At 35.0% G+C, this 12,885-nt stretch overlaps 1 protein-coding gene across 4 annotated transcripts in view; it reads left to right on the top strand.

Annotated features, from left to right (window-relative positions):
* GABRA3 (gamma-aminobutyric acid type A receptor subunit alpha3) overlaps window positions 1-12,885 on the top strand; it is a 323,693-nt gene that overhangs the window by 76,240 nt on the left and 234,568 nt on the right. For all 4 annotated transcript variants that reach the window (XM_055338646.1, XM_055338645.1, XM_055338644.1 and 1 more), the window contains exon 2: window positions 11,384-11,558. In XM_055338646.1, the coding sequence (XP_055194621.1) occupies window positions 11,419-11,558 (140 nt within the window). In that variant the 5' untranslated portion in view covers window positions 11,384-11,418. The remainder of the gene's footprint in view (window positions 1-11,383; window positions 11,559-12,885) is intronic.

The following is a 12,885-nucleotide window of genomic DNA, read 5'->3' as shown; positions in this document are numbered from 1 at the left end:
AAAAAAGACTTCAGAATGATATTCTTGGCCCTTTGCATTTCCATGCAAAATTTTAGAATCAGCTTGTCAAACCTGACCAATCAGTCAAAAAATAAACTGAGCAGTATTGACAACTTGACAGTATTGTGTTTAAAGTTGTATTTCTGCATTTATTTAGGTCTTTATCATCTCTTTACATTTTATAGTTTTATCTTACAGAGGCATTGTACATCATTTGTTAGATTTATTTATAGGCCTAGGCGATTTTTAAAATTGAAATATAATTAGCATGCAGTGTTATATTAGTTTCAGGTATACAGTATAATGTTTCAACAATTATATATATATTATATATATTTATTCTCTGTATTTAAAAGTCATTTTTGAAAAAAAAAAGTCATTTTTGGTTGTTATTTGCCTGTATTTTTTTCTTTGTTTTGTTTCTTAAATTCCACATGAGTGAAATCACACAGTACTTCTCTCTCTCTTTCTGACTTATTTCACCTAACATTATACCCTCTGGGTTAATCCGTGTTGTTGCAAATAGCAAGATCTTATTCTTTTTTATGGCTGATTAATATTCCATTATGTATGTATGTATGTATGTATGTATGTATACACACACACACACCATGTCTTTATTCATTAATCTATGGATGGACAGTGGACACTTGGATTGCTTCCATATCTTGGCTATTGTAAATAATGCTTCAATAAACATAGGGGTGCATATATCTTTTGAAAATAGTTTTTTGGTTTTCTTTAGTTAAATACCCAGTAACAGAATTACTGGATCATATGATACCTCTTTTTTTTAAAGATTTTATTTATTTATTCATGAGAGACAGAGAGAGAGAGTGAGAGAGAGAGAGAGGCAGAGACACAGGCAGAGAGAGAAGCAAACTCCATGCAGGGAGCCCGACTTGGGACTTGATCCCGGGACCCCCGTATCACACCCTGGGCTGAAGGTGGCGCTAAATCGCTGAGCCACCTGGGCTGCTCCATATACCTCTTTTTTTTTTAAATTAATATATATAAATTTATTTATATTTATTTATTTATATAAATTTATATATATATATAAATTTATTTTTATTGGTGTTCAATTTGCCAACATACAGAATAACACCCAGTGCTCATCCCGTCAAGTGCCCACCTCAGTGCCCGTCACCCATTCACCCCCACCCCCCGCCCACCTCCCCATCCACCACCCCTAGTTCATTTCCCAGAGTTAGGAGTCTCTCATGTTCTGTCTCCCTTTCTGATATTTCACACTCATTTGATCCCCTTTCCCCTTTATTCCCTTTCACTATTTTTTATATTCCCCAAATGAATGAGACCATATAATGTTTGTCCTTCTCCGATTAACTTATTTCACTCAGCATAATACCCTCCAGTTCCATCCACGTTGAAGCAAATGGTGGGTATTTGTCGTTTCTAATGGCTGAGTAATATTCCATTGTATCCATAGAACACATCTTCTTTATCCATTCATCTTTCGATGGACACCGAGGATCCTTCCACATATGGCTATTGTGGACATTGCTGCTAGAAATATCGAGGTACAAGTGTCCCAGCGTTTCATTGCATCTGCATCTTTGGAGTAAATCCCCAGCAGTTTAATTGCTGGGTCATAGGGCAGATCTATTTTTAACTCTTTGAGGAACCTCCACACAGTTTTCCAGAGTGGCTGCACCAGTTCACATTCCCACCAACAGTGTAAGAGGGTTCCCCTTTCTCCACATCCTCTCCAACATTTGTGGTTTCCTGCTTTGTTAGTTTTCCCCTCCTGCTTTGTTAGTTCCCCCCATATGTTACCTCTTAACTTTATGTTATACCATATGGATTTTAAAATTAAATATATAATTATTCATCTTGAGAATTTGATTTCTGGGTATTAATTTTATATCCAGCTATTTTGATAAAGTCTTTTACAAGTTATAATTTATCTGTTGATTATGTAGAATTTTCTATATACACAGTCATAGAATATCCAGGTAATGAGTTTTGTTTCTTCCTTTCCAAACTATCTCTTTTCTTAGTATTATTTTCTTCTGCTACCTAGGACTTAGAATAGCAGTTGCATTATGTTCCTGATCTCAAAGGGACAGTTTTTATAATTTTTCTTTTTTGGCATGTTGTTTTCTATATGTTGTTTTGTAGATTCCCTTCAATAAATCAAAGAAATCCCCTTCTAGTCTTACTTTTATTGATATGGTCATAACTTAAAAATCTGTTGATGTAGGTGAATTATATTAATTAATATTCTAATATTAAATTATTTTGAATATCTAGGATAAGCCCAATTTGGCTATGATGTATTATTCATTTTACATATTGTATACAATTTGCTAAATTTCTTCTGGATTTTTACTAGTAATTTTCTGTTCTCATGCTGTCATTGTCAGGATTTGGTATTAAGGTTATGTTAATCTAGTAACACAAATTTAGAGATGTTGCACCTTTTGTTATTTTATGGATAAATTTACATATAACTTACATTATTTCTTCCTTGAGTGTTCAGCAAAACTCACTGGCTAAATCATCTGGGCCCTGGGTTTTCTTTGTGGGCATATTTTTTACTACTATTTCCATTTATTTATTGTTTACAGGACTATTATTTTCTCTAATTTTTTGATTCTGTTTTAGTGAGTTATATTTTTCTAGGAATTTATTCATTTCATCTAAATCTTCAAACGAGTTGTTAGAAAGTTGCTGAACTACGCACATGATCTGCTTCTTAGTTATTTCAATGAATCAACTTTTGGCTTTCTTAATAATCTCTTTTATAAATTATTTTCTATTTCAAAAATTGATGCTCCTATCTTTATTAGTATCTTTACTCTATGAGCTTATTTTGATCATCTTCTTCCCTCATTAAGTTTTTTTTTCTTTTTGATATACAGGCCATGTCTTTTTATTTAAGTACTGTTAGCTGCATACCCTAAGTTTTAATAGTGATTTTGGTTTTGTGCACTTATGATGTTCTCATTTGTATTTTGATTTTATTTGGCCACGAGTTTCATGTATATCCATATCCTATGTATATATATCCTATATTATTTTAATCATTTGAAATTTGTAATTTATTTTATAGTCTTGTACATTTTTGTAAATATATCCAGTGAGATAAAAAAATAAGGTGTATTTTTGCCATCAATGGATACAGTATTCTGTATATTTCCAATTGTTCAGATTTGTTATTCATCTTGTTAAAATCTTTTCTATCCTGATTTTTAAAAGCTTTCTAATGTGTCAATTTCTGAAAAAGGTATGTTAAGGTACTCCATTATGGTCATAGATATGTCTATGTTTCTTTGTAGTTCTTTCCATTTTTGCTTTACATATTTTAGAGCAGTGTTATTAGGGACGCCTGGGTGGCTCAGCAGTTGAGTGTTTGCCTTTGGCTCAGGGCATGATCCTGGGGTCCAGAATCGGGTCCTCCATTGGGCTCCTTGCAGGGAGCCTGCTTCTCCCTCTGCCTATGTCTCTGCCTCTCTTTTTGTGTCTCCCATGAATAAATAAATAAAGTCTTTAAAAAAATAATAAAGCTGTCTTATTAGATGTATAGAATTTTATTATACTTGTTAAATTGAACCTTTTACCATATGGAATTTTCCTCTTTATCTTTAGTAAGCCTTTGAATTATAGTCTTTACTTTCTGAATATTAAAAAGTGTTTTGGTTAATATTTGCATAGTATTACTTTTTACTTTTACTTTCAACTTTTCTGTTCCTTTGTGTTTTAGATATGACTCTTTTTTTTGATATGACTCTTATAAACAACATGCAGATAATTTAGTTTTAGTATTTTTAATCTAGTCTGATAATCTTTTTATTTCAAATGGGGCCTTAGAGACTAAAGTTGCTAATATATCTGAGTTAGAAACTACCATCTTTTAATGTTTTGTATTTAGCATGCTTATTTTATGTTTTTTCTTTTATTTCTTATTTGGATTGGCATTTCTTAAGTCATTTTATTTTTTCTCCTCTTCTAATGTAAAAGATATGCAATCTGTTTCTATTTATATGTAACGTGTCCTGCTAAGATATACATTTGACTTTTCAAAGTCTTTTTATTTCCAGAAGTTATATTTGATTCTTTTTCAAGTCTCCTGGTTTATTATTCATAATATTCTGTTCTCTGCAGATGTTTTAAGCTTTTATGGGTAGAGATTATAGATATTTCATCATTCGTGTCTGATAGGAGATATATTTTGAATTGTATTAATCCCAAGCCAGGGAACCTAAAGTTTTAGAGGGTTCCCTCTAAAGGGGAAGCCCACTAAGAAGATAGAATAGAAATGGCCAGAGATGTAGTATAACTAGGGTGGTAATATGGAGTTCAAGGAATTTCAGAGGAGGAGGTTGTGGCCAGTGCTGATTTATGTTTTTCCAGGCAGGTACAACAGAGTAAGAGAGAGGCAAGTGTGTTGAAGATACATACCAGAGAATGATTTTAATGATATTAATTATAGACTATGTATCTAACAAGTAGGGCAAGAAAGGAAATAACATGAAGGTAATGATGGGCAATTTGAAGGTGGTGGGATCAAGGTATTACAGATTGGGAGGGTAGAAGAATTGACTGTAGGGTTGAGAGGATGTGGTCAGATAGTTATTTGAGATCATGGATTTGTAATGACAAGATTTAGTATATGACCATGAGAAAGAGTGACTGGATTAGGGTGTAGCCGAGGCTCATTGGAAGGCAAGAGGTCAAGGAATTGACCTGTATTTTATAGTGACCAAAGATTACTATATGTCAAACATAATGCTTAATTCTGCCCGCAAATTATGCCATTTAATTCTCATAACACTCCTGTATGGCAGTATTATCATTATCGACATTTTATAGAGGAGAATGTTGAGTCAAATCATTCACCCAATGTCAGGTTTCTGTGTGGTATGTCAAGAATTGGCACTAAGATGTTTCTGGCTCCAGAGCTTTTAATAATGGTAGTACTTTGAGGCTAAGTGGAATTAGATGGCCTCAAATGAAACTGTTGTTTCAAACTGAGGCAGCAAAATGTCAGTTTTGTAGTATGTGAGTAGCAACAATTGCGATGCCTCTGTTTAGGTAAAGTACTGGCAGATAGTGCCTCATAGCATCCAAGTGGGGTGCTGGTGGGTAGAGTGTCAGTATCTGGTAGTTTCTAGGCACTGAGGTAAAGAAGTTTTAGGAATCCCATTTGAAGTCAGTGCCTTTTACATAGTAGATGCTCAAAAGTTTGTGATAAAATGAATTTGTATGTTGACAGGATCTAACAGCAAACTCATCCTGGTAGCAGGTCTTTATTTATTTATTTTGAAGATTTTATTTATTTATTCATGAGAGTCAGAGACATAGGCAGAGGGAGAACCAGATTCCCTGCAGGGAGCCTGATGTGGGACTCTATCCCAGGACCCTGGGATCATGCCCTGAGCCGAAGGCAGATGCTTCAACCACTGAGCTACCCAGGCGTCCCTGGTAGCAGGTCTTTAATCAGGTATTTTATGTATATTATTTAATCTAGAATTAGATTATGAGTATTATTATTCCCATTTTGCATTGAAGTAGGAAGTCTTTTAAAGCCTAACATGACTAGTATTTGGTAATGCTGAGTAGTCTCTTGATCTGGTAGTATGAAGGTGATCTGTATACTATTTTACCCCATTTATGGATGTGACTTTTTCAAAATAACATTCATTCATTAACTATTTATTACGTATACATTATTTATTAGGCATTCTTCTGTGCATTGGGAATATATATATATATATATATATATATATATATATATATATATGAATAAGATAAGCAAAATTCCTTGTCCCTGTTGGGCTTATATTATACTGGAATAACAGACAATAACAAAAAACATGAAATATATCTTAGAAGTGCAAATGATGAAAAATAGAGCAACTGCATAGGAAGTATCCAGGATGTGAAGAAAGATTGAAATTTTAGATAGACCTCATTGAGAGAGGTGATCTTTGAGCAAAAACATGAAGTGAGAGAAGGAACAAACTATGTGGAAATTAGATGAAGAATATTCCCAGTGGAGGCAAAGGCCCTAGATCTGGAACATGCCTGATATATCCAATTGGCAGCAAGGAGGTCACAGTGGCTGAAGTGGAGTGAGTAACAGAGGATGGTAGAAGAGGATAAGGTAGCCAGCTATTTGGAGATTAGATCCTGTAGGTCCTTGTAGATCATAACATGGCTTTTGACCTGGGAAGCAATTGGAGGATTTTGAGCAGAAGAGAGACATGATCTGACTTAACACTTTTAAAGTTCACTCTGTTATATAGAGAAAAGACTTAGGGAAGCAAGAGCAGAGTCAACAAGCCCAATTAAGAGGCTTTTACAATGATTTCAGTAAAAGATGCTGAGCCCAAGTAGTAGCAGCAGAGGTGATGACCAGTGGTTTTATTTTGGATATGTTTCTTTTTAAATGGAATACCAATGAGACTTGCTGATGGATTGGATGTGGGATATGAGATTAAAAGAGGAGTCAAGAATGATATCAGAGTTTTTACTTTGAGCAAATGGAAGGATAATTACTGTTACCTGAGATTAAGGGATTACAGGGGGACGGTGTTTTTGTATGTGTGTGGAGGTGAATGAATATCTGAACCTCAGATTTTAACATGTTATTTCTCAGACATCTAAGTGCAGGTGTGGGTTTCAGGACATATCTTGGATAGAGATATTAATTTGTAAGTTTATAGATAGTATTTCCTTCTGGTTTGTTACTTGTACTCTCCTTTAGATCTTGAGCAGAGTGAATTGGTTGATCATTTGCTATGTTGGCTGTGCAATCAGGTATTATGGTGGCTTGAGCATGTGTCATAATTGTGTGTTCATGTACCATGGATAATCCATTCTAACACCAAGATTATCTGAGCCTGCACAAAGGTTATCCCCTCCTATTTCATAGTCAACCTGCTTCTTTCACAGGCATTTGCTATTGTGCCCATGGTTATCTGAATATGCTTATTGCTTGTAAGTTCATATGTCATTGGTGTTTATCCATGTGCTGTACTTATAGGAGCACATGTCATGGTTGTTTGCTTTTGCAATGTGGCCTGGCTTCTTTATACTAACTTTAAAACTAGTATTAGGGTTACACTCTGTTTGTGCAGCATAGTTGTTTAAATATCCATAGCATTATATGATGTTCCTTTGCTGTAATTTTCAGTTTATTCACCATGGATGTGTGTATGCTATACTTCTTTGTTCATATGTTATAGCTAGCTCTTTACTATTGGTCATCATTACTAAAGAGATACTAGTTATTCATTGTGGCCACATGCATCTATATCTTATCTCTCTACTGCAGTGAGAAAAATTTTGAGCATGTCTGCTGCTTACTCTTGGACCACGGCCTTCTTTTCCTGCACCATGGCAGTCTACTCCACAAGTATGGCCATCTACTCCTAAACAATGTCACTTAATTCCTGATCATGGTTGCTATGATACACACAGTGTGTGCACACATTATGGTTAAGGACTGATATACCAAATATCTCTTCACACACATCATGGTTGTCTAAGCATACTATAATTATCTATAGCTACATGGATACTTTATCATGTTTAAAGACTTTAAAGTATTACGGTTTTTGCACTACGGTCACTTGAAAATTCAAGTTTGTCATAAGAATTTTAAGGGTCTGCTGTCTTACAGTCCTTGTTTGCTCTTCTTTGCTGGTCATCTGAGCATGTGTCATGGATACATGTTCATTTAATGCTAGTTACTGCTAATGTGCCACATTTCCTGTGTATACATGCCACAGTTGGGGACTGTTTTGTAGATATTTGCTAACTTGCTAAGGCTACCTGTTCCAGTACAATTTTTTTAATTAAACATTTAATTGTGGTTAAAAAGCACATAAAAATCTTAACTATTTTTAAATGTGCAGTTTTTTTATTTTTTATTTTTTTATAAAGATTTTATTTATTCATTCATGAGAGACAGAGAGAGGCAGAGACACAGGCAGAGGGAGAAGCAGGCTCCATGCAGGGAGCCCGACATGGGACTCGATCCAGGGTCTCCAGGATCATGCCCTGGGCTGAAGGTGGCACTAAACCGCTGAGCCACACGGGCTGCCCTAAATGTGCAATTTAATAGTGTTAAGTATTCACATTATTGTGCAACAGTCAAGTGGCATGCTTTTGATCATGTATAATGTCTTAAGGAAGTGTTTACCAAGGCTCTGTTGTCTTGTCGGTGATCATTAGGCTCACGTACTTTGGTTTTCTGACATATAGTGTGATCAAATGGTTTTATACATACATGACTTCACATGCATTATAATAATGATGTTTGTTAACAAAATGTTATGGTAGTTGGAGGACACATATTATGTCCAACCTCCTCTATATGCGATGGCTGCCTTCTCATAGTTATGCAAACATGTACCTTAGTCTAAGTATATATAACATTGTTGTCCTCTTATGCATCATATGATATATCATAGTTTTCTTCTTCCAAATCATAAACGTTTGCTTCTGTATCATTTGCATCTATTCTTAGCGTGAGAACAATTGCTGCTTGTTTACCATAATCATGACCCATAGTATAGAGTAGGATAGTGTAGTTGAGCACACACTATGGTTTTCTTTGCTCATGCAGCATAGCTGTTTTCTTCTATACACAGGATTATTGCTCATATACTTAGGTTTTCTGAGGATTCATCATAGTTCTTTTTTATATTCCATGGGTTATTTTTGCATTTTGGGCTTCATACCGTGTACCAAGTGTTTTTGTTCCTATAGGGTAATTGTCAATTTTGTATTATGATTATTTGAGCATTAACATTTGTCATGTAATCATACAACATTAGGGTATGCTAAAGCACTGTGGATGGTTAAGCATATATCATGGTTACTGTTCATACTACAGCTGATTTTCATGCCCCAGAATCATCTGCTCATGTACCATATTTTCTTACTTATATACTATGCTTTTCTGAACTGTACTGTTTCTGTTCATTTCTGTAAAATGACCATTAACTCTTGTGCAGTTACTGAATCATGAATGCCACAGCCTATATATTAGATTTACCATAAAAATTTGTTGTTTTTGGAAAACAAAAATTGTCAAGTATTGGCAATTTTATAAGATACAACCTAATTTTATGACTATTTTTATCTGTAATGTGGACACTTTCTCATGTCAAAAGTTCATCTTCTCCAGTATCATAGTTTTCTATACCTGTACCAGATTCTGTTGAGAGAGAACCATAGGTCGTGTATTAAGAATATGAAGATTATACCTTGATAGATTAAGAGGCACAAGCCACCCATATGAGGTCGACAGGTAGCTCCCCCAGCATCTGAGCTTCCACTTTGGGGAAGTGAAAACCCTGGGATTGTTTTGATTGCAGGTGCAGTTTTAATACATTCATGCATAAAAAGTAAAGTCACAAGATTTATTTACTTACAAATCCCACAATTGGGCAGTAAAATGAGCTGGGGGGAAGGTCAGGTCACAAGCTAGCAAGAGATAGAAAGCAGAATTACAAGCACCTATTACTTATAAAGTGGTTGAGGTGGAGATCACTAACTTTTTGTGGGCTCAACTCTAAGGGGTTATTTTTAAAAGATACCTTGGGAAAAGCAAAGCAGAAACTTGTGGTGGGAATCCTAAGCCAGGGTCCTTATCTAAATGTCCAGACTCTGGGTATGTGCAAGGTTGCCATACTGTAAAATGCCTAGGCAACAACTCAAGAATAGATGTTTTCTCATCACAAAGATTCAAGAAGACAATTGAATATAGAGCCTAGTGGCTACTTTTTTGGGGGTGGGATAAATTTAAAAAGACTTGTTCTTCATTTTCTCATCAACCGTAATAGCTCTGCAGCATGTATCTGTATTACATATTAGTCAATTGCATAAACTTTCCTTGGAAAAAAAGTTTTTAAATACTTTCTTTCTCACTGGAAGTTAAACCACTGATATAACTTAAAAAGAATATGATATTGGGTCAGAATTAGGTCTCTGTTAAGTGGGCAATGTATCAGATTCAAAGAAGCCATAATCTTCAGAGATAGCAAGAAAGTGCCATTTTATATTGTTTTTTTTTTCCTTTTTTTTTCTTGTGCTCTCCAAATGAGGTCTTTTTTTAAAATAAATTTATTTTTTATTGGTGTTCAATTTGCCAACATACAGAATAATATCCAGTGCTCATCCCGTCAAGTGCCCACCTCAGTGCCTGCCACCCAGTCACCCCCACCCTCTGCCCACCTCCCCTTCTACCACCCCTAGTTCGTTTCCCAGAGATAGGGGTCTGTCATGTTCTGTCTCCCTTTCTGATATTTCCCACTTATTTTTTCTCCTTTCCCCTTTATTCCCTTTCACTATTTTTTATATTCCCCAAATGAATGAGACCATATAATGTTTGTTATATTGTTTTTTTAACTCCATGTCTTAGGTAAATGTCCACCAGTCCAGAGTTCATAAAATAGCCTTGAACATAGGCAAATCTAAATCACATAATTCTATCATCAGTATAATTTGCTGGCCTTTTTGAGTCTTCTGTACTAGGAGAATAGACTTGGATTTCTTATGTTGTGGCCCCTACATGGAGTTAACTTTGCCCTCAAATATCTTTTTTTTAATAAATTAATTTTTTATTGGTGTTTAATTTACCAACATACAGAATAACACCCAGTGCTCATCCCATCAAGTGTCCCCCTCAGTGCCCGTCACCCATTCACCCCCACCCCCCACCCACCTCCCCTTCCACCACCCCTAGTTCATTTCCCAGAGTTAGGAGTCTTTATGTTCTGTCTCCCTTTCTGATATTTCTGATATTTCCCACACATTTGTCTCCCTTCCCTCAAATATCTTTACGGGGAAACATCCTATTTCAGAGGAAACAGTTCATCTACTCCAAGACCTTTCTTTGATCATTTAGAAAATTGCTTAACTGTATTGAAATGAGAATCAATCTCAAAAATGCTATAGAGTTCAGGTCTTATAATATTCTCTACAATACTACACAGTTAACTATGGCAAAGATATTTGTGAGTAAAGATAAAATGGGATTTGGGGAAAATAAAATGAAGACATGAGAGATTATTTTAAACTCTTGTATTATGAAAAAGTAACTAAAGCTGAGAGAAAACAGGGAAAGAGATGAAACTGCCACCTAAGCTGAATTAGTGATTTAGAGCTCTTTACTCTTTCTTGAATGGGTTTTGGTATATTCAAGAAAGGAGTTTGTTGGGAATGAATTTTGGTGGCATTTATAAACCGAGGAAAGGGGATTGTCATATTAATCATTTAGTAACTGGATACTAGGGAAGTTAAATGACTCTAATACAGTTGAATAATATATATATATTTTTTTACCTTGTTTTTTTTTTTTTTTTTGTCTTCTACTCCTTTTTCTTCCTCTTTTCCCCAAACACAGATCTCACAGGTCTCTCCAAGTTGTTGCCTAAGAAGATGATAGTCACACAAATGAGTCACTTCTACACAATCATCCTTGGGCTTCTTTTCCTGATTAATATTTTTCCTGGAACAACTGGCCAAGGGGAATCAAGACGACAAGAACCTGGGGATTTTGTGAAGCAAGATATTGGCGGGTAAGAACCCTTACCTCTTAAAAAAAAAAAAAAAAGAAAACTGTGATAGATTCTTGCCTTAGACCAAAACTTTTGTTTTTTTTCCTAGATGAACTCAGGTACTCTAGTTCCTGCTGCTTAGACATTATATATATATATATATATATATATAATTTTTTTTTAAAACCATCAACTCAGACTCTCAAAGTAGAAATAGATCTCAAAGGTCTTCTTGAGCAGCTCCTTAGTCCATGCTGAAATTCCCTCTGCAACATCTTAAAAGCACTTCTCTCCAGCCATTTGCACTCAATTGTTTTTTTTTCTTTCTTAGATCTTCAACTTGTCCCTTTTTATTTGCTGTGTCTTATTAGCATATAAATGTGATCTAGAAGCTCCCATGTTAAGTTGGAAAATCTGCCCTCTAAATAGTGCCTTAAGTATTTCCTCTTTTTCACATTCCTACTTCCTGACAAAACAGTTTTCTTTACTTTCTCTACTGACCTCTCATCCATTCTTCCCATGCTGCTGCCTGACTTCCAAGCTCATGACTTTAAAGCAATTCCTACAACCAAGATAGCCAGTGTTGGCTCTGTTACTAAAATGAACACTTATTTGTTCTTATATTACTCAACTTTTTATTTTTTACTTTTTTAGCAGCATGTAGCAACATTTAACATTGTTTATTCTTCCTTCCCTCCTTAACTTCTTTTTATTATGAAATAACACACATATATATAAACATGCATAACATAAAAATATGTGGTTTAACAATAATTCTTTTACTTCAGAGACATCACAATTCTCTGTTTCTTAGATTAAATTCTTTAGAAAAAAAGAAAAAAGAAAAAAAATAAATTCTTTAGAAGCAGGGCCTAAGACAAGTATTCAAAAGCAAATAATTTATAGAGTGCTCTAAGAGAAACTTGTAAATGAAGCAAGGAAAGCAACATAGAGAAGGGGAAAAGGTAAACCAAGATGTGATTTCACTTGAAGAGTAGCCTCTATTTGACCCCTCGGAGACAAATGGCACTACAGATTTGGCCCACCTTCAGGCAAGGGGCTGGACTTCTCCTATAGTCTCTTCCTAATCAGCCATTGCCTGTGAGCTACCTGGAGGAAGGCATACATTTCCAGGCATTTTAAGGCAAGGTGGCATCCTTCAGGCAATGTTAATATTCTGAAGTAGGAGAGAGATAGTTTCACTGGCCCAGTAAAAGGGATCTGGACACAGTACCAGTAGTGAATACTACACCTGATTTTCTTCATACTTTTATGGCTGTGTTTTCTATAGTATTTTCCACAATATTACACAGCTGTATTAAAGGCCTTTGTGATATAAATATCTTTT

This window comes from Nyctereutes procyonoides, unplaced genomic scaffold, assembly GCF_905146905.1.
Source record: "Nyctereutes procyonoides isolate TBG_1078 unplaced genomic scaffold, NYPRO_anot_genome, whole genome shotgun sequence".
NCBI classification, from domain to species: Eukaryota; Metazoa; Chordata; class Mammalia; order Carnivora; family Canidae; genus Nyctereutes; species Nyctereutes procyonoides.
This window is presented reverse-complemented; position numbering and strand designations above follow the sequence as displayed.